The sequence below is a fragment of the Apus apus genome, chromosome 9, assembly GCF_020740795.1.
Source record: "Apus apus isolate bApuApu2 chromosome 9, bApuApu2.pri.cur, whole genome shotgun sequence".
In the NCBI taxonomy this organism is placed as follows: domain Eukaryota; kingdom Metazoa; phylum Chordata; class Aves; order Apodiformes; family Apodidae; genus Apus; species Apus apus.
Window position 1 is genome coordinate 2,111,685 of NC_067290.1, and position 24,730 is coordinate 2,136,414.

Here is a 24,730-nt window from a genome sequence, read left to right on the forward strand (position 1 = left end):
CCCAGCTTGGTGTCAGCTGTGAATTTACTGAGGGTGGACCTCCAAATACTGCTTCTCTTTCAACCATATAACCAATAACAGACAAACCAGAAGCTGCTGTATTTGCTGTCAAAACATCCCGAGGACCCTAATAAATGCAGGAATACTTAGCAATCTTTTCTGATCTCTGTGAACTGGCAAATAACGTGTGAACATTGGGGAAGGAAAGTCATTAACTTGGGATTGCTGTAAACACAGTGTTATTTTTTGCAAGGCACCTATGAGAACAATAAAGGCTTCAAAAGAGCAAAGGACAGGCTGCTGTCAGGAAACTTAACTTCAAAAAAGCATCAGACTGGCAAGCAGAGCTTCAACATGAAGGAGGCTGCAGAATTACACAGTGTCTAACAGAGAAGTCACTCTCTCTAAAGATCCAAGGATGTTTTTACAAACATCAGTGCAACAGAAAACTCAACAGCGTGAGGTAATTGTTATTCTTGTTTCCTGATTCAGGATTTGAGGAACACGGAAGCTGCAGCTTCCCCTGTTCACAGCAGAGGGTTGTTGGCACTGACACTCCAGTGACACCTTCCCTTTGTGCTTGGAGCTTCTGGGCTCTCCTGTGTGGGACACCTGGGAACTAAACAACCAGACAGGCCTTTATGCAACTGCCCTGTGAGAGCTTAAGAAATATTGGACTGAGATGCAAAATTAGAGGATGCTACAGGAGGGGCTGCAACCCTCAGTGTGGTGGTTTCCCAAATGCTTGGTGAGAGCTGGTCAGAAATGACCAGCCAAAGGCACGATGCTGCAGCTACGGGAGCCACCTTCCTCCTCTGACACTGCAAATCCACGAGGCTCTGAAATCGGTCCTGAAGGAATGTCCCTGCCAGGAAATACACCTGCAGAGCTCACACCTTTCACTGGGTGCTGTTGGCAGTTTTGCATCCATCAAACAGAACTGAAACTCATGGTTTTGTCATGTTTCAATCACCAAGAGTTGAATGCAGTAGGATTCCACTGGTAACTCCTCCCTGACTGCTCAGGAAGAACACTTTTAGCTAGGAAACATTACAAGAATCACTGGACATTTGATCTTTACTGACATACTCTCTAGCACACAGGACATAATAGAAGGATTCTTTGGTATTAAGCAGCACACATCTACATGCAGGAACACGAGGGGGGTTGTTTGCTACACAAAGCAGTGGCAGGACCACAGCTCTGCTGCTCTTTCCCTGCCTGATGTGCCTTCTATCAAGTATCTTGCTTATAGCTACCAGTGTGGTAGCATTTCATGCTATTTTATTTATTAGTTTTAGGCTTTCAAGCAGCTTTCTGTTGAGCACAAGTCAGGATACTAGGAGAGAGAAATGTAGAAATAAAATGCTGGAGAACAGGAAGGACAAACAGCCCTAGGAGGATGCACACACACAGCTCCTGCATGTAATTGTGTGTGTGTGTTTGTTTTCACATGCCCCTGTTGCTGGTCCCTATGGCCTGGGCTAAAAGGAGATCTCAAGGAATGCCCAGAGAGGTTTTGCCAAGGGGACTGCCCACCTGACTAGAGGCAAAGAGGGCTGGACACCACAGAATCATAGAACACCAGCTTGGAAGGGACCTCAAGGATCATCTGGTCCAACTTTATATTTTTTTTTTTTTTTGCAAAAAAAAAAGTCTTGAGTGAGAACTTGTTCTCACATCAGCTTCAGTCTCACTTCAGACCCAAACTTCCTGATAAACTGGAGAAGTTCTTTGCACTGCTTGTCTGAAATGGACCTACTGCCAGTGCAGAGCCTTCAGCAAACTCCAGGCAGAAGGACCTAGGTCCTGTCCTAGGGTGGAGGATGCTGGGGGAGCTTGACACAAACTTCAGTTACACTAAATTAAAATGGTTGTTCCAACATGAGAGGAAGGGAAACTCAAGAGCAGAGCTGTGCAACAGATAAGAGGGAGCAATGGATCTACAATTTCCATTTCCATGACTAGGAGGAAAGTTCAACTCAGACTTCCAAGAAACCCTCTCCAAGCTTTGGCAAATAGCTTTTGTGCTAATAGTTCCACCAAGAATGATTCAATCATACTTAGACTTTTCTAGCTCTATTTAGGCCTGCGTTGTGTGCATCCAAACTCAAGACTTACAGTACAACTAAGTGAATTTTTAGGCTAGCAGGGTGTGGCAATGGTTCTTTATTCCAGTGGAACAACATCTGGAAATCATTTCCTTTATTTTATCACAAAATAAGTCATTAAGGGGCAGGAATATTTGAATGACATAATTCCAAAGTAAGGTCTGTTTCTCCTGGACAGTGCAGTGACTATTAACTATAAAATACCCCCCACAGAGCAAAAAGCAGTCTGATTTTTTCAGGAATCTACTCAGGAACTACTGCCATGCAATAGAATCCCTTGTTAGGTACAAGATTTATAAAAGCATCAAAATTTCCTCATCTGTTTAGCATAATTATCAACTGTTACCTTCCATGGAGCAGCCCCAATGACCAACAGTTTATTACTAACAGTAAACTAAAGTTTCAAGGCCAAAAAAGGTCAAGGAAAACACCAAACAGGGAGACTCAGATCTCGAGCTGCATTTCAGAGCTGAGAGGAATGTGTTCTGTGAGTCAGGGAACGAAACCTGCCCAAGCAGTTCCAAATTCAGCTTCCTCAGTCATGTGTTTGTAATAACCTTATGGAGGGATGAGAGTGCATGTTCCTGCTTAACAGCACCTGGGGTGTACTTCAGTGGGTCTTGGTTAATGCCCTGATATTTATCTTAACTGCAAATGTGACCTTACCCATTAAAAATGAATTATTAGCTTCTTAGGATATTCTCCACCACAATATAACATACCAGACTAGAAAGATCACCATCAACATTTTCTGCTGATTTTAGGTGCCTGCTCTGACTTACCTAAGTGTTCTCCCTACCTTGTATTGCAGAGCAAACCACACAGATAATTACTTCCATGATCCCACGCTTCAGCTGCAGTTCCCATGCCCCAGAGACTCAACTTCCAGGCAAAAAACCCCATAATTAGGACCCAGTTGTTAAGTGCACACGTGTAACATGTGCAGAAAGCCCAGCTGAAGTGATCTGCCCAGCATTATGCAGTGGCTCTGGCAGACAGGAGCAGAATCTGCTTCCTCAAAGGAGCATTTAGCTGCTTCAACAAGGACAAGTTCAGTTCCTGTGTTTCTCACCTGACTTGCTACTTGTAGCTTCTGCAGGAGATGAGGAAGGAAGTTTCCTTCTCTGAGCTTGTTGTCCTTCCCCAGAAATCATTCATCCCCTACTTTGAATGAGGCAAAGGTCACCCAGCAGAAACAGACTGATTTTAGAAATACTGCCTATATTGTAATGCCTCTGCTCCAGGGGTTAAGGCAACCTCCTGACAGCTTGTAAGTTGAGAACCTTAAAAAACCAAATGCACTTAAAACACAAGAGTTTGTGTCAGGCAGCAGCAGCACAACATCTGTGCTTTCTACCAAAAGGGTCAGATTCTCTACATTCTCTGCATACATTTCTGCTCTGAGTTAACTGAGCAACTGACAGCACAGTAAATTACCATCCTCCATGTGGACCTGCCATGGGGAAGGGAGGAGAAACTAATTTGTGGGTGGTTTTCCCAAACAGTTACTGATAGGAAAGTACTGGCAAGACTTCCAAGAACCTGGATAGCATCCCAAATTTTATCAGGGAGTGTGTATGGCCTGTAAGCACTTTTTCCTGTGTATTTCAGCTTCTGTCTCTATCTCTGCCCCAGTCCTGTGTCCCTTCTCCACGCTGTTGCAGTCATTCACTTCAGCCACTCTAAGTCAGTGCATGCTTCAAGCAGCAGGTCTCTCCCCAGCTCCCCTGCTGCAGCCCTGCATTGTGCCACCCCCTGAAAGATGCAGCTTGTAGGGCTATGTTAAACTTCCCTCTAAAAATCAGGGGGATGAGATATTTTAAACACACCTCATTTCATAAATCCAGTTTCCAGCAGCACAAGCAGTTGCACAACACCCAGGATCAGGTGCGAGAAAATGCAGCACAGGAGCAAGGTGTCCAAGGAGAAAGATGGGAAGAACAAGGGAGTTTTTTCTGGTAAATTTTTTAGAACTACTCCTAAAAAGCTCCTCTGGTCTTTCCTACATAGCAAAGCCAGCCCTCCCTGTGCTGGTGCCCTTGTCAAGGACAGCACAGAGGGCAGAAGGGAAAACCTCCCTGGCCCCATTCCTGGCTGTCAGTGCCAGCTTGCCCAGCATCAGCAGATTCACAAGTGTTGGCAGAGTTTGCTGTATTTCTTCATGGACTGGAGCATGTTCAGTACTTCAAAGCTCCTAAAAACAGTCAGTGCTCCAGATAAAGGAGATGCCCTTCAGAAATGCATTTACTTCCATTATTCTTGCTTACCCCAAACCTAAGAGGTCAGCCTAAGAAACACCTGTTTGTGAGAAGTTCAGCCCAAATGACATGGGAAAGCAATATGCAATGAAGAAATCTGGTTCTCAGAGACTTAGAAGCAAAAAGAGTGCCAGGATTGCCAGTGTACCACCCTGGAAATCCATTTTTCTAATCTGCTCTCAAATTTCAAGCAGCAGAGTAACAAGAAAGCAGCTGATAAATGAGCAATAATGACCTGTCCTAAGAACAGCTGCTTTCTGAGAAACTATTGCCCCCAAACAGTCTGAGCTTATAGAAGCTGCTCTCTGGAATGGGACAGTGTGGACAATAAAGGGCACATTTCTATCAAGTAATTTTTGTCTCAAAAATGCTTTAAACCCTCCCAGGAAGAGCCCTGTGTGACAGCAATGGCTACAGGTGCTGGTACCACTGCAAGATCTGCCTGTTCACCTACAACATGCAGAAAGGTGGGGGGGATTCTGCAGGAAAACACCCTGCCCTCAGCTGAGGGATTCTGCTCTAGAGGATGGAGGCTTTGGCAAGAAAATGAAAATTGTCAGCCAATAATGGGAAACCTCCCAGAACTGTGACCAGTATCATAGAGGCTCTAACTGCAGACTTTTTATTTCAGCATAAACCCAGGGTATTACATTATCTTTATTCATGCTACTAAGAATTCATACTTTTAAAACTTGGTATTTCATGCTTTACAGATCAAGCTGTTTAAAACCTGAGATGAAGCAATTTAAAATCTGAATTGATCATAGACAGTTCATTCAGTTTCTGCTGGAAAGGGGTTCACGACTCAAAGACTGATGCTTTCAGAAAACCTACACAGACACTTTGTTCCAGTGGGAAAACATATTTGATCTGAATGTTACATGAAAAGCTGTAAATAAATCCTGAATACACACACCTTCTAAACTCTTATTCCCTGTAGGGGATGAGCCACAACTGAAACCATTCTGAGCTCCCTGACCTCTGACAGTTTGGGTGAAATAGTGCAAAAAGAAAAATCACATCTAATTTTGGTTAAAAAACATAAGTCCTGTACTTTAAAAAGCTAGTATAGCTTAGTTTGAGTACCTGTACTTAGTGCCATGTGTTCACACAGCTGTTTGATCTGCTCCAAATAAGTCTCTAAAAGAGCCTAGTTCAAGGTCTCTGAATGCAAGGCTAAATAGTTTCTCAGTTATTTTATGATTAGTCAGGAATTATTTAACTTCAAGATTCATTCAGCTCCAGGAGCAGGTGGGTTTTGCTGCAGTTAGAAGTTTCCATAACAATACCAGCAGAGCCAATTAAAAGCCAATTAGTCACGGACATTACTTCAAGGTCCAATACTTTGCAAACTCTCCCCTCTTCAATTTTCCTTCTCTGGAGCTGCCCATTCTCCTCAGTACAAAGACTCCCAGATGAATGGGGCCTGTTTGCCTGTCTCCATGGAAGCCTTGCCAGGCTCACCCCACACAAATGCTTCCCAGGCATCTTCAGCATTGCTTTCCCCTCTGATCTTTGCCCTAAACACATGTGTGTTTATTCACTCTGCTCATTTATGAAGACCCATTGGATGCTGTATGAATGCTAACGAGAACAGAATTAAACCTGTGTTCAGGACTGAGTGAAGATTCCTCTCTTAGCATTTACCATGACAGCAAAGCAGACCCCAGCTGGCCTCTTCCCTTATGCTGCTCTTTGAATTCCAAAACCTCTGCCACTTGAAAATTAAGAGTGCAGGTTTGGCATTAAGGAAAATAAAAAGCTCCCAGATAGGGGGAAAAAAAAAATGACCTCGTGGCTAAATTCCATAAGGAGAAATCAGAAGATGATGGTGTTTCATTGCTCTGCTACCAAAGAGCACCACCCTGAGTCCATTCCTGCCTCCATCACCTCCCTGGAGAACAAGGATGAAATGCTGTGCACTCCAACAATGGGAACCAAGAAGCACCAAGGCAGCCCTCAAAAAATTAAACCTCCTGTTTGGTTACATCTGCTTCAAAGACCAAAAACCAGAGAAAATCCAGTCAGAAATTTGAAATATCCTCCCAAGTGGAGGTAGGATCCTGCCTCCATGGCAAAATTAAAAGGAGACAGCCTCTTTCCTGCAATAGACAGCAAAGATTCATTAGTTTCCTTACTGCTAATTCTTCCAGTTCTGGGCAGTGTTTCTGATTAGAAACTTCTTCATCCCAGCTCAGGTTCAGTTTCCAGTCGTGATGGCAGGTTTGCCCTTGCAGTGACCTGAGCACTATTAGCAGCCCCCTTCCCAACATCTGTGGAGCCAAAAAGGTCTCCAAGCTCTGCCCTCTGGTGCCAAACTTGACCAATTATTGCCTTAAACTGGTTTTGAATGAGATGAGTGAAAGCCAACCGTGTTTATACACCCCTCCTTGGGAACTGCTGCACAGGACACTCCTCCTGCCTCTACCTCTGCCACCAGGCTCTTGGTCCTGTCCTCTCATGTCACCTTTCCTGGTCCAGCAGTGTGGATAAACCAGAAGCTGGCATCACTGGATGCCTGGCAAGAGGTGCCCAAACACCACATTGCCAGCTTTGGTATTCCCAATGGATCCTTGACATTATCTATTAGCTGATCAAATGTAAAACATCTTGAGCTTTTTGAAATTTCCATTACTCCTGCTGCTGCTTGCTTTCTTCCTCATTTTTATCTGGCATGGACAAGCTCTGAAATTCCAGTCTGTCCAGCCACATGTTCCTTCATGTATACTGAAAAACTCCCCTACTTTCAAACACCTTGAAGTTTTTCCTATGTGTGGTTCTAGAAAACAAGACTGTATCTTAATATGTGCTGCCTTTTTATTCAGGGTGCAAGGTACTAACTTTGCTGTACTTCTGTTGGGGAAACTGAGGCACAAGGTGGTTTGATGCAAGTGACAGAGCCTGTTCCAGAACAAATATTTCAATTCTGGAAAATTTATGTTCCTTTCTAGTTTCCCAGGTGAACACCTCCAGAGCAGACAGGTAGGACTGTCTTTCATCAACATATCAGGCAAAAAGACCTAACAAAACATGCCTTCTGTGTGGCTCCCTTGATTTCTCCACATTAAAGAGACATGATGAAGGCCTCTCAAGAAAATTACTATGGAAGAATCAGTTTGTACTTTGTATTTCATCAAGTCATTATAAATTCCCTTACAAGAACTACAGACAGGTGAAAGGTAAGATTTAGGTCTGTCTTGAATCTCATCTGAGTGGAGGGAATCTGCTATTCCAAGTCCTGAATTCTGTGGAAAGGTGTTTTTTTTTTTCCCCAAACTTCTAATGCTCCTTGGGACTACAGGCTAAACTGCAACCAGGCTGCCAGATGTAAGAAGCTAATGCCACCACCACCAGATCTCCCGTTAAACATCATAGCATTTATCTTTTGCTTGAAGATTTTCATGATACTTGAATATTCTCAGCAGCTTATGGATTAAAAACTTAATCAACTTTGAGAGTACAAGGAACATTCACTGAAATGTCAATGTTTCTGTATTCTGTGAACTGACTCCAGAAGTCTCTGGAATCCAGAGATCAAAACTAGGAGAAAAATCTGCACACCACCAACCAGCTACAAACCTCAGGAAGTTGTAAAGGATGCTTATTGAGTACCTGACCTTAAAATATTTTTGTCTTAAAAGAAAGGAAGTTAGAGCACATTTGAGGAAAATGAAATGTAACATTCCTGTGAAAGGAAATACTACTCTAGCCCCCAGTAACTGTCCAGAACACTGGAGCTCTGCAGCACTTCCATGAGCCCCCATTTTGAATGTCCAAGCTGAACAGTGCTTTTTATTTGTGCACTACTTTATAACTACTTCTTCCACAACTAATGAAGCTAAATAACTAGCCAGGCTCCATTCTGGAGGCTGCTATTTCCCTTGACTTTACAGGAAATCCAATTGTTGCTAAGTTAAATCATACCATAATCAATCAACAAAAGATGTCATTAGTTTTTCTGCAGTTAGCTCTGCTCAGGGGGTCAAAAGAAGTGCTGGTTCCTAAGCATGGCTTACCTCAGCTTCTGTCCCTGCAGATATTTTGAAATGCTGACTTTTGTTGTTGTTAAATTCATTCTCTTACTCAGGATACTGTTAGAAGCAACGAGGGAACTAACATTGGTGTGGTTGTTGAGGAAGTGACAGCAGCTGTGTGGGACCAAACACAAGCCCTCTGCAATACTTCTCTCTAACCTGGCACCAGCTTTTCTGTCACTTCATCTAAAGTCCAGTTTCTACCAGTAGTTGAATTTACAGGCAGATTTGTACAACAAATTGAGAAGATTTGTACAACAAGATCATGTTATACAACTTGTTTCAGTAGGTCCAATTTGCTAAGTGGTTTCTCTCTCACTTCTTGTTGAGGAATATTTAATGTGTTAAGTACAAGGAATATTCAGTATTCACCAGACCAAAAACAAATCTGAGAAAGGATTAAGAGGGAACTTAATTTACTGTAAAACCTCTGAATTTGGTTTGGTTTCTTCTGCATATGGATTTTTTTTAACTACACAACAGCTTCTTACAGGGAAAAGTATAACCATGTTATCATTTGGTCTTAATATGAAAACACCCTGATGTGAACACAGAGAGTAAACTGTTTTCTAAATAGTAAAGAAGGAAGCAGTGGAAATGTACCCTCTGGGAAACGTGTGGCATTACATTACACAACACAGACATGTTACAGACAAGCTTGTAATGGACTTGGGGTTCAGTGAGCTCCATACCTGAGAGGTAGCTTATTCCTACCTCGGAGAACTTTTGATATAAATCTTACATGTGTGGACTGATATGCCACCATCTGATGAGGTTCCTGTTTGACTCCAAGTTACATATTATGTGTATTTCGTGAAAAAAACCCCACAAGATTCTGAAAATCAGGTCAGCATTGTGCTGCCTTTCAGTTTCACAGACCCTGTGGACTATTTTGCATACAAACAGGAGTGTCTGAATTAATTTGTCAGCTGTGTTGCAACCTCCCATTGCATTTCCTCTAAACCAGGGAGACTGTCCTTCAGCACATCCCTATGGAGCAGGGGGTGTGAGAGCCAAGCCAAACCAGACAGATTCCAACAAAGAGCAGTGGCTCCAACACCTGCCATTTCATCATCACCTCCAGTACTTTGAAGACTTGGGTCACAACTGCCTGACTGGGTGCCAGTCCCAGTGCCCAGCTGCAGGACTCTGTGCCCCAGCCATGGTGTAATGGTGCCCATGGCAGGAACAAAGGGTGGGCTGCTGTTCTGCTGCCCGGGCAGGAGGGTCAGTGGCCAGAGCAGAATGTTCCCATGGTGGTTTCTAGAGGTCTCTGGCCTGAACTAAAAGCTCTAAGTAATGCTGAAACCCACCTGCCTTTGATCCTTGGTGAAGCAACTAAGGGCAGCCCTCAGGGGGCTGATTCCACTGGGGGTACCTACCCCCCTCCTCCCGAGCAGCTCTGAACAACCCCAACTCCACCCAAGCCCCTCGCACGCTTCGCCCTGAAAAACGTGGGGTTTTCAAGTTTCCTGCACGTCCACTTTGCTTTGCCCTCCTTTTCCAGGTCGGAAACTGCGAGATGCCAGCTGCCCTCGCTGGGCAGTCCGGGGCAGAAGGCAGGAGCAGCCCCAGCAGCTGGAAGGCAGGACCGACGATCCCCCACTGGCGGAGCTGGGATGGCCGAGAACGGTACCGACCCCCTGCCCGGCTGCTCCTCTCCTTGCTGGGCTGCAGGATCCTCAGCACAAACACTAATATAGATCTTAACCAAAGCCACTAACCAAGCCTAATGAATCTTGAAATCTTAGGCCTAAATAAAAGGTAATATCCCAGCTCTCTGCTTCTCAGTACAGGCTGGGGGCTGAGCTGCTGGAGAGCAGGGTAGGGGGAAGGGGCCTGGGGGTCCTGGTGGACAGGAGGATGACCATGAGCCAGCAATGTGCCCTTGTGGCTAAGAAGGCCAATGGATCCTGGGGTGGGTTAGAAAGGGGGTGGTTAGTAGGTCAAGAGAGGTTCTCCTCCCCCTCTATTCTGCCTTGGTGAGGCCACATCTGGAGTATTGTGTCCAGTTCTGGGCCCCTCAGTTCAGGAAGGACAGGGAAGTGCTTGAAAGAGTCCAGGGCAGAGCCACAAAGATGATGGAGGGAGCAGAACATCTCCCTGATGAGGAAAGGCTGAGGGAGCTGGGTCTCTTGAGCTTGGAGAAGAGGAGACTGAGGGGTGACCTCATCAGTGTTTACAAATACGTAAGGGGTGAGTGTCAGGAGGACAGAGCCAGGCTTTGTTCAGTGATGTCCAGTGACAGGACAAGGGGCAATGGGTGCAAACTGGAGCACAGGAGGCTCCATGTAAATACCAGAAAAAACTTCTTTCCTGTGAGAGTGACAGAGCCCTGGGACAGGCTGCCCAGAGAGGCTGTGGAGTCTCCTTCACTGGAGACATTCAAACCCCCCTGGACACGTTCCTGTGTGATGTGCTCTGGGTGACCCTGCTCTGGCAGGGGGGTTGGGCTGGGTGATCTTTCAAGGTCCCTTCCAACCCCTAGGATTCTATGATTCAGTCCACACATAGTTTTATGCTTAATAAAAGACTGAAAGTATCACACAGAGCTGACTTGAAGCTGCTTCCCCCCACCCCCCGTATCATTCCCTTTGCCAAAACCTTTTTCCTGGCTCAAAAACATGATGCTATTTCTTTGCAAATAACAACTCAGAACTTCAGCTAAAATCATTTCCAAGGAAACCCTTTGCAGTTAATATTCCCTCCAGTCAGTCTTTGGAAACTCCCTGGTCACTTCCTTAACTCTGACAGGGTCCAGCCTGTTCAGCACTAACTACTGCCAGAAATTTCTCATGGGACTGCATGAAACAGCCTTTCAAAGTCTTCTAGAAACCATTGGGTTTTTGGAAAATCACCTTCAGAGATTCTCCCTTTGGGTTTTTAGAAAACCACCTTCAGGGATTCTCCTTTTGGGTTTTTAGAAAACCACCTTCAGGGATTCTACCTTTGGTTGGTTGGGGTTTTTTTGACACATCTTGAAAGAAAACAAAAGCACTAACCTGACATTAACTATAAGCAACGAAGCACCTTTACTGCAGAGACAGAAACATAGGGTTTGGGTGTGTAATGAATGGAGCTGGCAAGCAACTGCTCAGGAATGTGAGAAATTGTGACAGGCAAATACAGTTAATGTTCTCCACGTGGTGAGAGTTATAAAATAAATCTGCTTTTACAAATATTTTTATCAAATCAGACACTTTGCCAACTCAAAGACAGCTTCCCTGTCTGACCCACACTACCCAGGTTTCAAGTGCAAAAAACCTTTTAGCAAAAGCTTTGCAAACAAATCCATTGTGGGTTTTATAGATCTTAAAAATGTGGGAAAGTGTTCCAGCAAATTAAAAGGGATTAGTTATGTAGGAAAGAAAAATAACTCTGATACATAAAAAAAACCCCTGTGTGAACAACTGGGATAAACAGATATACTAGATTCATTTATCTAGATGCAAAATTACTTTTTTTTATAAAATACACTTTAATATAAACTAATTTCTTAGAGCAGAAGAGCACTCCTGCATCACTGGCATTGGGCAAGTTCTTCTACATTTGCTATTTTATAAATTAATGGCTAAATACCACATTAATCAAATGTTCTATGGTTCCACTGACATCATATTTTTTAAAAAAATATTAGTTTAGTAGAAGAATTTTAATAAGAGACTGGATTCATATTAATAGGGACACACAAGAAGTTTTGCTTTTCCTCTCTGGTTTCCAGCCCTGCTAATCACAACCTACAAGGGGGATGTCACAGTCTCTTGTGCACAGACAAGTCAGTCAGAGCAGAGGATGTTCCCTATGTGGGAGGGAGGGGAAAGAAAAATACCCCCCCACACATTGCAGGTCTAAATATCTTAGCTTGAAGATTCAGATGCTTTTTCCTCCATTTTTAAAAACCTCAAATGAGTGCCTGCTATGCCAGCTGCTGCAATTAGTTTGCTAGATTAAACATACCAGTCTGAAGCTCCTCAAGGACTCCAGTGTTGGGCAATCAGCTCTCACAGGTGCCACCACAGTTGTAAACTCTGATTGTTATCCCTTGGAACTCCTGTGGAAGAAAAGAAATCGTGATAGGAAAAGTTCAGCACTGAGGCATCACAGATTGCAAACAGAAAGTGTTTTTGGGGGGGTTTTCTTGGCCATGCACAGCCTCACATGAAAAAAAGTGCTTAGTTTGTACAGTGTAAGGATTGCCATGAAAATGCAGACATTCCTCTGCTGACTAAAGAGCAGGACTGCATGCAACAAAGCTTTGTTCCTGCTTGAGCAATAAATTACTGAACAAGACAACCTGTAAATTAAGCAGACTGGACACTGCTGGAATTAATGTTGCATTAACAAAGAGGTGCCAGGGTTTTTTTCCCTCTGCTGCTGCCCCCAGCCCAGCTGGGCAGGCTCTGCAGGGCTGGAGCAAAACTGTCCTACCAAGGGCACCCTGCCCAGCACCTACAGAGAAGCTAAAAAAAATTGAAATATTACTGTAATAGTACATGCATATTTACACGTATTGAAAACAGTTCATTTATTTGGCACGTGAGGAAACATTAGGTTTATGTAAAAAAAAAAACAACAAAATATTAGATAGTTATGAGACTAATAACAATTCTATGTATTAAAATCACTGCCCCTACAAAATACAGTAAAGGAATGAATTGAATAACATTTATATTAAACTCCATGAGGTTTCAGCTGGTACAATGACTATGCAAAACAATTGTACACAGTACAATGGTTTCTCATTCCTCTTGGAAAACATACATTCAATTGTATATATGAACAGTACCCCAATACCACCCTGACCCTTCAAACTGAGCCCCATGTTCTAGTTACTTAAAGAAAAGAACTGAAGGTATAAAGTTACCTGCTGAAGAATCCAAGACTCACAAAATAACAGTCTTTGCTGCAGCTCCTGCCCTAGCTTTAAAGCCCCTTTCCACAGCCACTGAAGGACCCTGCTCTCTTTCACCAGCCTTTATAGTTTGTGGAGTTTGAGCAGCCACAGTTGTGGCCCAGGGGGGTTGCTGGGTTGTCTCTAAGGGCTGTTGTTTCTCCAGCAGAGGACCAGCTGTTCCGATCAGTGGAGGGCCAGGCTGCCTCTGATGAGGAGGAGGAGGAGGAGAAGTGGGCAGCCCAGCCATCCCAGGTGGGCCCCATGAAGAAAGCCCTGGCCAAGCTTCCTTGCTGCAGCAGTGGGTAGGTTTGATGAATGCTGTCTGAGGCCTTGGCAAAGGTTGTCTCATGGCCTGAAGGCCCCGTGGCTTCAGTAAGAAGCAGCAACACTAGTTAGCAAAATCAGCAGGTCCCTTTCCCCATCCTTTCCAGCTCCTGGGAAACAACATGCTGGATATTCCCACCTAACCACTGCCAGCTAGGACACTCATTTCTGATCTGTGCTGCCAAGAGTTTGGCAGGAAAAGTGGCTTTTACAAACATGGACCTTCCTCAAGAGCTTTCATTGACTTTTTTTATTTTCTTTTAATGTCTACCCAGATGTGATGAAAAAACGTGGCCAAAGCAAACGCCTTCCTTGGAGCCCAGCAACACTGGTGGCCATGGCACAGCCCCTGGGGAGCTGGCAGAGAGGAGCTCACAGCTCACTGACCAGCTTGGGCCTAAAGGGCATGAAGTGAAGAAACTGGAAACAGAGATGGAAGAGGTAACAGGTGCCAAACAGAGTGTGAAAGTTAGTGATGAATCTTTAAGTAGCTGCATCAATATCCGTAGGCATCTTTATTTCATTCTGGCCATTCTCCTCTCTGCTGCTGTTTCTCACTGTGCTGTGAGCCAGCTCAAACATCTCATGCTTTCCTGTAACACCTCAATTTCCAGTCTGCTTCCCACCTGGAACTAAATTTGTTTGCAGGATGAGATGTACACCAGCCACAGGCTCTTCAAATACTCCCCTTTATTTAGATGTATGAGATGTTCAGTGGTGCTGTGCCTGGGACTGGAACCATTGCAGCCCAAAGAGCCACACGTTAACCAGAGGGTTGGTTACTATCACCATCTTTCAGAGGAGAAACACTCCTCATGTCATGGAATCATGGAATTGTCAAAGCTGGAAGGGACTTCTAGAGACCATCCAGCCCAACCCCCCTGCTAAAGCAGGATCCCCTGGAGCACATTACTCAGGGCTGCATCCAGCTGGGTTTGGGATGTCTCCAGAGAAGGGGACTCCACAGCCTCCCTGGGCAGCCTGGCCCAGGGCTCTGTCACCCTCACTGTAATGAAGGTTTTCCTCATATTTCAATGGCACTTCCCATGTTCCAGCTGGTGCCCATTGCCCCTCGTCCTGTCCCTGGGCACTACTGAGCAGAGTCTGGCTCCATCCTCCTGCACCCACCCTGAGATACATTGATAAGGTCTCCCCTCAGCCTTCTCTTCTGCAGGCTAAACAGCCCCAGCTCTGCCAGCCTTTCCTCATAAGAGAGATGCTCCAGTCCCAAAATCATCTCTTTTGTCCCAAGACATCCACCTCTTCTAGGAGCACAATAACTTTCCAAGAAATCCCTCCAGCTGAGATGGAGGGACTCCCTGCTGTGGAATCCTTTGGAGGAAATAATCCAGTTTACTCCAACTGGTTCTCAGGCTCAGACCAGTATATTTATAAATATTTTTTAAAATAGTTCTCAAGCTTAGCAGCATGTTCACCTTCCCTTCAGCAGAGGGGATCAGCACAGCAGGTGAAAGCCCCAGTGCAGCATCCCAGCAGTCCCATCTCACTACTTAAATCCTGCAAACTCCAGCTGTTGCTGGGCATAGATTAAAATGCTAGCAATCTTTCTGTGAAACAAAAATAGTGCATCCCATGCAGTGCTTTCGTCTGGTTTGTCTGAAGGTCCAGTATTTCATACCCCTTCTTTAAAAGAAGTGTAAAGATTTCAGTCGTTCTGGAAGGATTGTTGGAAAGAGTAAAATATTCAACTTCTTCACGTGTTGCCAGCCTTTTATTTTTATTAGTATTTCCTATCATTGTAGGTGTTTCTTGATGCTACAAAACAGATTAACAAGTCATAAATAATTCCTGTGAAACGGTGACTGTTCTGTCATCAACACAAAGCAAATCAGAAGCCTGAGAAAAGCCCTCGTCCAACTTGCAAATAAATGTATTTGCTTGATAAATAAACCACCACGAACATGTTCTCTGATGACCTGACAAAGCTACCTTAGATGTTTCTTTATGTCCTTCAATTTGGACCTGCTCAATGCTGAGAATGAGACAAAATCACAGCAAAGCCAACAAGTGTCAAACTCAGCAGCACCATCTCAAATGCTGATTAATAATTGCTTGAGTCTAAGACTTGTAAAACCATGGGACAAGAGTTCTGAACTTCATCATGTCTAAAAAGTTCTGCTTTCAACCAACCAACCAACCATTTAAAAATGGTTTCTGCTGCAGACAGGGTGATGAAGGTGTCAGGACCTGCGGATAATAAATGGAAAAAAATCAGTGAATTCTAAAAAGAAAGTGACATGCTGCTGCCAAGTGTAGCATTGCAAAGAAATGTCAATGATTTTCTGTAAAAGCTCACATGCAAACTGCCAGCTTAATTAAAAAGACAATTAGTTTCTGACCTGCCATACAGGGTCAAATGAGAAGTTCATCCTAATATCGTGCACCTGATGGCAAGCAGCAGTTGCTTAGAGAGAAGCAATGAGAAACAGCTCAGAGGATTTTCTTCAGATATTTCTCACCTGGCTCCCAGTGCCCCAGGGATGGACACACCTTGAACTAGATGCTGCAAGGAGCATCCCATTTCATGGCCAGTACTGGAGTTATTTACCAGTAATTTACCTTTCTTTCAAGCTAGCAATGCTTTTGGGAGCCCAGGACAAAGACTCCCATCTGCCAGTTAGAAACAGGTTTTGAAGATTTGTTTTTGTTGGTTTTAAATCTGCTGCCTGATCATCCACTGCCAAGTTATCTGACCTTCATAATTTTACAGACCTTTGCCACCAGAAATACTGCCTCAGTTACCACCACTCCTAGCCTGCCTCAGCTCTCTCAGTACAGAACCCACTGCTTATTCTGTTATTCTGTTGTATTTTTCCATGTACTTTTCAAGCTCTGTTACCCTTTTTGAATGAGAAGAACTGAAAATGTGCTTAATATTCGAATGCAAGCCCTTCACAGTTTCTGCTTTGTCCCTAGTTCCTTTCCTAGCTGGGATCCTTCTGATCTCCCACCTCACTCCTGGTCTGTCACTCTGTGCTCTACCCCACCCTTTAACCAGCTCTGTGTCCATGCCAGGATCTGCACTACTGCCCTGTGCCACCTACTGTTTGGGGTTTTTTGAGTCTTTGGTGAGGAACCTTATGAAGGGCTTTTTGTAGATTTGAAATGTGCTCTATCACCTGAATCAACATTATTCATACATATTCATAGACCCCTCCAGAGAAATCTAACAGAGGCTTCACTATGTTCACCCATGGACTCACCAAGTCCCTGCTCCATTACGGTTCCTATCAGTTGGCCTGACAATTCCTGGTCCTCTTGGGGAGACTTGCAGTTCCTCAGATGATCTCCACAGCCTCTCTTAGGAACTGGAGCTCCATTTTCCACCCTCCAGTCCCCTGAGGTGAAATGATTGGGAAGATAAATCACACAGCACAGTTCAGCACTTCATTCTGCTGTTCTCTTACTGGTTTTTTTCCTGCTTTGAAAATGTTTCTCAGGTTCACTGCTTGTGGAAATGGCTCTACTGTGAGAGCCATGGGAGAGGCTCCCTAACTCCAGTGCAAAATACAAGAGAGTCCTTTTTTCCTTACAATTCTTTAAGGGATTTTTGCCTATGAATTCTTTATTGTCCTAGCTGTATTTGCACACCCTGCTCCCAGAGCTCAGATTTCCCCACAGCATTCTCCCCCTTTGAGAAGGGGTGAGCAGCTGACTTCTCAAAAGGGCTAAGGGCAGCACTGCAGGCATCTGGGGTGCAGGGCCAGGACAGATGGGCACCCACTAATATATCATTTTAGCACTGGCAAAAACCAAGCTAACTTTATAGAAGGCTCAGCATTGAGCATGTGTTGTTTTCTTTTTTCACTCTGATGACACTTGTGTTTAGGGAACTGAAGCTCTACTAAAATTCATTAGGATACAAATTTCCACCCAAAAAAGATATTAAATAGTGTGCATATTAATGCCTTCAGCTTTTCTAGTTCAGCTCTCTCCCCAGTTATTTCTAAAACTGCAATAAAGATAAAAGATTATAACAAAAAGGGATGAACAGAGCCAGCAAACTTGGCATTTGCCCCAGATGATTTTGTTTCTCAGTGTAATATTATGAAATACATTTAGGTTGTGTTTGCAACAAGGAATTAAAAAAATGGAATAATTCAGAATGCTGGGTGCAGTAACCATTGAGAAGTAAGTTCACTTTTATCCACAAACCTGAAATCTGTCAGTGCTCTCTTAGATCCAAATTTAAGGGACATCTTTTCCAGGTGACACTTTTCAGGCTCTTTTTAGCAACTTGGCTACCTATCTGCAACAGGCCTGGGGCTGTGACAAGCTGAGATACTTTGCAAATGGTGTGGCAGCTTTGGATGTCAAAAGATGTCATTTGAAATCCTAAAGATTTTTGCACAGGGAAGCCAACTTGACAGGTCAGCTCAGCTTTGGAAGGTCCAGCTCTGAGGAGACCTCTCCTGCCCAGGACCTCTGTAGTGTTCACAAGTCTTGTTGAATCTAGACTTCTCTGTGCTGAGCTGCAAACCAGTGCTTCACCAAGCCAGTCCACCAGTGTTTTGCAGAACCAGAATCTGAATTCTTTTTTTCCTTAAGGCACCTTTTTTTAAACCAAAATACTTAGCAGAAATTAGCTAGTTACCTTCTGGTTTCACTGAGTGTGCAGATGACTGGTAAGTTGCCAGACAAGAACGTGACCCCACTGGTGGGTTCACCAAATCAGTTATGCTTTATAGAGGATGACAGGAAGGCAAAGGATTAGAAAACTAAAATAGTAATGCTTGTACTTAAAATTTCTGAATGTTCTGCTTCACCCAGTGTTGGATGAGCTGTCATGATGCACAAGAGCAAAGATGCATTTCCCAGCAACTATTGATTCTTCACTTGATGGAGGACGTTAAAGAAACGTGCTTCCTTTCAAAATGACCTTCTGGAGTGAAGTGACATTTACCAGATAAGGTGGAAAAATTAGCTTTGCAATTACTGGGCAAGCAAGTGAAAAGCTCCAGGGCTTTTAATTTCCTGTGTCATTTTGCAGATGGAAGGCCCATTGGTAGGTGAGCTGCAGCAGAAGGCAGAGGAGACTGAAGTGCTGAAGATGGAGCTGCAGATGTTGGAGACGGAGAGAGTCAGGCTGTCACTGGTGGAAGAAAAGCTCATGGATGTTTTACAGCTTCTCCAACAACTTCGAGCCTTGGTATGGCAAGAAAGCACACCAGAGACTTACAAATGGTTTTCAAAGTGTCCCTTTCAAACTAAAAAGGATGCTCATATCCTCTGTTTAATGCAAAGGCCTTTTACATCAGGAAACTGGTTTGCATGTGTTTGCCCTGGGAACTGACTGGTGATTGCAGGAAACTTTTAGACCTGTATGTCTGACTTCCTAAAGGAGGCCTAGAGATCTCCTTGGATCTTGATCTCTAAGCTCTCATTAAGCTCTAGGCAAGATTGTAGAGGAAACAAGGAAAGAAAAATGCTAGTTCTAAATGGTTATTCTTCCTTCTAGAAAAGGATCTTTGTTTTACTGCATCCTACAGTGGCACTGAGTGGCACTAGGTCAGTGTTGAAGGGGTAAAAGTCATTCCTATACACTAAGAAGGTACTATTTGTGAGAGCCTTCTGACTCAATAATCCAAACATGGACTTGTAAAAGCTGATGTAAAAACAACCCAGAAGCAAGTGGCCAGTGTGGCAGCTCAGTCTTTTAGAAAATCTGTTTGGGAGTGCTAATGGTAAGGGCTGACCAAAGAGAGACCAGTTGGCTCATCTGCAGAACACAGAGCAGACTGGGAGCTGCTCTGGGCTGCCAGGAGCTAATTGCTTTGATGATGACTGAGCCTTCTCCTCATTTTTCAGCAAAGCTCTGCCTAATCTGTGTGAGATGAGAATGCTTCCTCAGATCATCACTTTACTTTCTTTGAAGCATGCTCATGTTCCACTCTAGGGAACAAGTGCAATATCTCATCATTTGGTAACTTATTTTAGCACTTGACATGGAAATTCTACTTCAATATTGCAAGTCTGACACATGCATCAATAACAACCCAGTGCAGGGTTAAAGTAGTAAAGACTGTGACTGGCAACAAGCATCATAACCTTTTGTGTCAAGAGCTCAACATGTCACTCACTGGTCAGTGGTGTTACTGCAGATGATTTCTCCTTGGGAGACAATCCATCACACGAGGTGCCATATCTCAGTAGTTACCAGCACTTAATGCTAATCCCTGCTGGAAAGGTGCCATGCCTGCTGCTCACTCCCTCAGCACCAACACAGGACACCCTGTCAGCAAACAGGGTAATTAGCAGCATTCCCAGCAGAGTTTATCAAGGGCCCCCTAAATCCTTGCTGGGATATATTTAAGACAAAGAAAGCTCATTCATCAGAAAGTGATTTTAGGTGTCACTTCCTCAGCATATTCATGTTTTAAATGCCTCAAACATCTCATTTGCAACGGAATCTACCAGAAAGCACCAGTCTGTCCAGGCAGATGCAGGCTCTGCTGGGGCAGTGGGAGCCCCTGGCAGGGTTGCAGGGCTGCTGTGTAACCCCAGCCCCTGCAAACTGCTCTTCACTCACCCCAGCCCCCTGGGGAAAACAAGCACAGGCAAGAGGACCAGTGCTGGTCAGCAAGGCTGCCTGGGCTGCTGGCAGGTACATGGGCCTTCTTCCAGAAGAGCTTCCATCTATTTCACTTCTTGAAGTTATGACAAGCACAACCTGTCCCTGCAGAGATGGTCACTCTAAGTGCTGATTAAACTGATGGCAAGACCATCTCCCAGAAAGCATTAGTGTCTCAACAGCAAATTAAGAGAGTTTGTTTTTCCAGACACATGATGTCACGTCCCAACAGATTACCAGTAAGCAACTACCCCTGAAAAAGGCAGCTAAACCCTAAGCAGTTTTTACAGTCCTCTCACTTTGGCTAAGGTTTATTACATCTCAAGACACAGTGGCCCTGCCACATGACACATACAATCTCTTCTAATTTGTTTGTACCTAAAGTGGTTCCCAGGGATTCCCAGAGCAGCTGGGTCCCAGAAGCCTCTTTTGGAGGTTACCTCACATAGTCTGCCCCTCCACTTCTCAACACAGCCCTAGCACAGGACTGAACAAGCTTTGGTTGTGCATGCCCTGCTCACACTCCTGGCAATCTCGTTTTGTTTAGGATCACACTCTGGAAAACTCAGTTTCTTTCCACTGAAAAACTGCAATTAGTCTTTCTACAGCCAGATGAAGGAACTGGATCTCTCAACAAACTGCTATTACTTGAGCAGTATCTGAGATAAAGTGCTTGAAAATAAAGCCTTGTGTTATCAGTTTCATTTAGTTTTAATTTTCAAATGCAAACACACTGGGCCTAGATTTTATTGCATACATTCAAAGTGCTGAAGGATATATTTGTGCCATAATATTCTTTTGTTTTTTTTAAAGAACATATCTAAGCGAGCCTTGGGGAAAATCCTGCTGAGCACTTTGGAATCCTGCCGTGACCCCCAACCTGGTAAGAAACTACATCACACATAAAGACCAAGAAGCACAGAAAGTGTCCTTTTGGGAAAAACAGTAGATCATGAACAGATGAGGAGGGAAAAAAATACTTCAAGTACTGGGGGACAGGCTAGGGAGAAAGAAGTACAATGCAAGAAGATTCACTATAGAAAGTTCTGCTTTCCAGTCTGACACACACTGGAAACAGGAACAAATCTTGGGGGGGGGTTTAGCCAAATTTTAATTAGAATTCAGTATCCCACTCATGTCTGTAGGGCTTCATTGATATGAGAAAGTGGAAAACATCACTGAGTCTTTAAGGCACCTATGTTTCAGGTTTGCTACCCCAGTGGGTGTTGTTTTTCTCTGCTGTAACACAAACAAATACACAAACCAGAGTATTTCTGTAAAGAAACCAGATCAAACCTGCTGTCCTCTAATAACAGCCTTTCGTGTTCCTCTTATGAAAAGTAAACTTGCAAACTCCTCTCCCTTGACAATGGCCTGGTGTGCCAGAGCTGCCTTTGTAGGAGCCATAGAGGGATCACAGCCTGGAGGTTTAGATTTGATTACTGTGTTCCCAGTAGCAGAGCATTTGTATTTACCTTCATGAAATGAACATCCTGTACCAGGTCTAAGAACATGGCTTGGAGGTGCTTTTAATAGCCAAAGACAAAATCAGAAAAGACTTGATGTGGCCTGAGGGTTTAATTTTGAAGAACATTATTAACAGTGATTTAGGGAGAATAACCTATAAACTGTTCTGGGTTTTGCAGTTTCCAAGCCTTGTTGTTATTCATGTCCAGCAGGTCAGGGCACGGGCAGACCAGAGCTAAGCTGCAGATGAAGCAGAGAGAGCAAAGACAGACCTTTGTTGGTTCCAGGACACCAGCACAGAGAGAAACTGTGTCTGAGCCATAGGTCAGATGTTCTCCTAATCAGAACAAGAGAAGAGAAGACTGTTAGTGCCCACAGCACACAGGTGTCCACCTGCAGAGGAACAGTGACTCCCAAGTGATGCTGCTGAAACAATGTACCTCCCTCTGTATGGGCAGCACAGCTGAGCTTCCTAAAAACAACACCCACAAGTGAAGTGACCCTGAATGGACCCTCTGTCCATTCAGCATCACCATTGCCATGAACAGCTCATCTCTGCTTTCCATTGTCACTTGATATGACTCGAGCAGCTTTCCTAAGGCTTTGTAATCAAACATCATCTTACTCTTTGACACGAGTAAGGGGATGGTTGGATTAGCAACTCTGTCTTGTGATAGGAAGTAGTCTTTGTTCACACAAGTACACAAGAACTCAGTGAATGGGCAGGGAATGAAGCAAGAGAATCAGCAGAGAAAACAGTCATCACACCCAGTCCCACTCTCACTTTTATAGGGACAGGAATTCATTATTTGGTCTCAAAATTTAGACATTTTACGTTAACCTCAAGTTAATTACCTGAAATGGCGCCGATGAAGAAGGGAGTTTGTGTTACAATTGTTAAGCTGCAACTCTCTGTCTCTGTTCAAATCCTAATGTGTGCAATTTTCTGTTAAAAGGAAAAGCCCACCTAGTTGAAGTCCTAGATACCCTTTACCAGGAGCTGACAGCCTGTGAACTCTTACAAAGCCAGCCTCTGGAGAAGGCACAGGGTCGCCAGTCCTTGGCTAACCCTCTGGTCATCTCATGCTGAGCAGAAGTGCCAACTCCAACCTGCCCCATCATTCCCACAGCAGCTCCTTCATTCAGACACACCCTGGATGGAAAAGATTTGTCCAAATCACCAGAGCTCAGTAATGGAGAAGAAGAACAGAATAACTCAGCCACAAAATCCAAGGTGTGCTCCTTCTGGGAAGAGCACCGGGGCCTCAGCTAACCTCAGAGGCCTCCATCACATGGATGCCCATTCACACCATGTTATGCAGCAAGGACCATCTCTGATGGAAGCCCAACCATCCTTGAGTGCTGGCCCTGGAATTGCCATATAAAAACTGTTCCCAGTACACTGCCCTGGCCTATTCAGGTGTATAGCCCTGCTGACACGCTGGCTGGGGACAGTGTCTAGCTTTTGTGATGGCTCAGTTCAAAAGCAAAGGGCAGTCCATGTTATCCCTGGCAAGTGAACTGCTTCCTTAGCACCCAGGTGGCAAAATGACTGTGTTATACACAAGTGCATGTCAGTAGTGCAAGTGTTCAGGGCTCACCTATAAAACGTGTTTGTGTGTGTCTGTAATTCAGTTATTCTCCTTATTTGACTCTGAAGTTAGTTTTGTTATTGCTTCTGCTGGATTTTATATTTGCAATTACAGAGATGGCTTAGAAATCTGCAACTGTCATTCCTGACAGTGGGCTCAGATTTTACATAAAATGTTAAATTTAACTGCTTGGAAAAGGTACAAAGCAATCTTGTTCCCAGGCTCTCAGGGAAAGGAAAGGCTGAAGATGTCACTTTGCAACAGCTGCCATTGTTGCCTTAGCAAACGACACGTGCAGTGCACAACTGTGCTCTCATTCCATTTCCCTCAGTGCAACTGCAGAGACACAAAGTTAAGGCCCCACTTGCAGGCAAAGTAATGTAAAGTGCTGGGCATAATCGGGCTGCCACACAACATGTTAATGGTGGGTAGTAAATGATTCATGAGCCAGCAGTGTGCCCTTCTGGCCAAGAGGGCCAGTGGAATCCTGGGGTGCACGAGGAAAAGTGTGGCCAGCAGGTGGAGGGAGGTCATTCTCCTCCTCTACTCTGCCCTGGTGAGGCCACAGCTGGAGAACTGGGACCAGTTCTGGGCTCCCCAGTTCAAGAGAGACAGGGAACTGCTGGAGAGAGTCCAGGAGAGGGCAACAAAGATGATCTGGGGACTGGAGCATCTCTCTTATGAGGAAAGGCTGGCAGAGCTGGGGCTGTTCAGCCTGCAGAAGAGAAGGCTGAGGGGAGACCTTATCACTGCCTGTAGGTATCTCAGGGTGGGTGCAGGAGGATGGAGCCAGACTCTGCTCAGTAGTGCCCAGGGACAGGACAAGGGGCAATGGGCACCAGCTGGAACATGGGAAGTGCCATTGAAATATGAGGAAAACCTTCATTACAGTGAGGGTGACAGAGCCCTGGGACAGGCTGCCCAGGGAGGCTGTGGAGTCTCTTTCTCTGGAGACATCCCAAACCCAGCTGGATGCAGCCCTGAGTAATGTGCTCCAGGGGATCCTGCTTTAGCAGGGGGGTTGGGCTGGATGGTCTCTAGAGGTCCCTTCCAACCCTGACAATTCCAGGATTCCACATGGCTTGCACACACCTCCACCCACAGCGTGACACACTGCTCAGCATTTAGAGCTGTCTTGGTAACACAAATTTGCTCCAGGTATTTTAATTACATTTTGGAGGGGGGGGGGGGAAAGGTGTTTTGCAAACAATGGAAGAAACTCTGTTCAATGCTGTTTTACCTGTTGTTTTTTTTCCTGGTTTAACAGAGGAAGATTTTAATAATAGATATATATTTTTCATGTAGATTTTTCATAAAGATAAATTAGGCAGGACATACATACATAGTGCAATGTTCACCCTGTAAGAAAGAAAACTGTATCCTAATACTAAATATATTACTAACATAACACTAAGCATAATATACTATTACTTAGTATATACTAAACTACATGCTAAT

The 24,730-nt window shown here is 44.4% G+C and overlaps 1 protein-coding gene across 1 annotated transcript in view; it reads left to right on the top strand.

Annotated features, from left to right (window-relative positions):
- EFCC1 (EF-hand and coiled-coil domain containing 1) overlaps window positions 1-24,458 on the top strand; it is a 52,113-nt gene extending 27,655 nt beyond the window's left edge. Inside the window, exons 3-8 of the mRNA XM_051627636.1 lie at window positions 9,911-10,035; window positions 13,461-13,599; window positions 13,897-14,062; window positions 18,633-18,791; window positions 21,027-21,096; window positions 22,637-24,458. Of these exons, the coding sequence (XP_051483596.1) occupies window positions 9,911-10,035; window positions 13,461-13,599; window positions 13,897-14,062; window positions 18,633-18,791; window positions 21,027-21,096; window positions 22,637-22,770 (793 nt within the window). The 3' untranslated portion in view covers window positions 22,771-24,458. The remainder of the gene's footprint in view (window positions 1-9,910; window positions 10,036-13,460; window positions 13,600-13,896; window positions 14,063-18,632; window positions 18,792-21,026; window positions 21,097-22,636) is intronic.
- The last annotated feature ends 272 nt before the right edge of the window (window positions 24,459-24,730 follow it).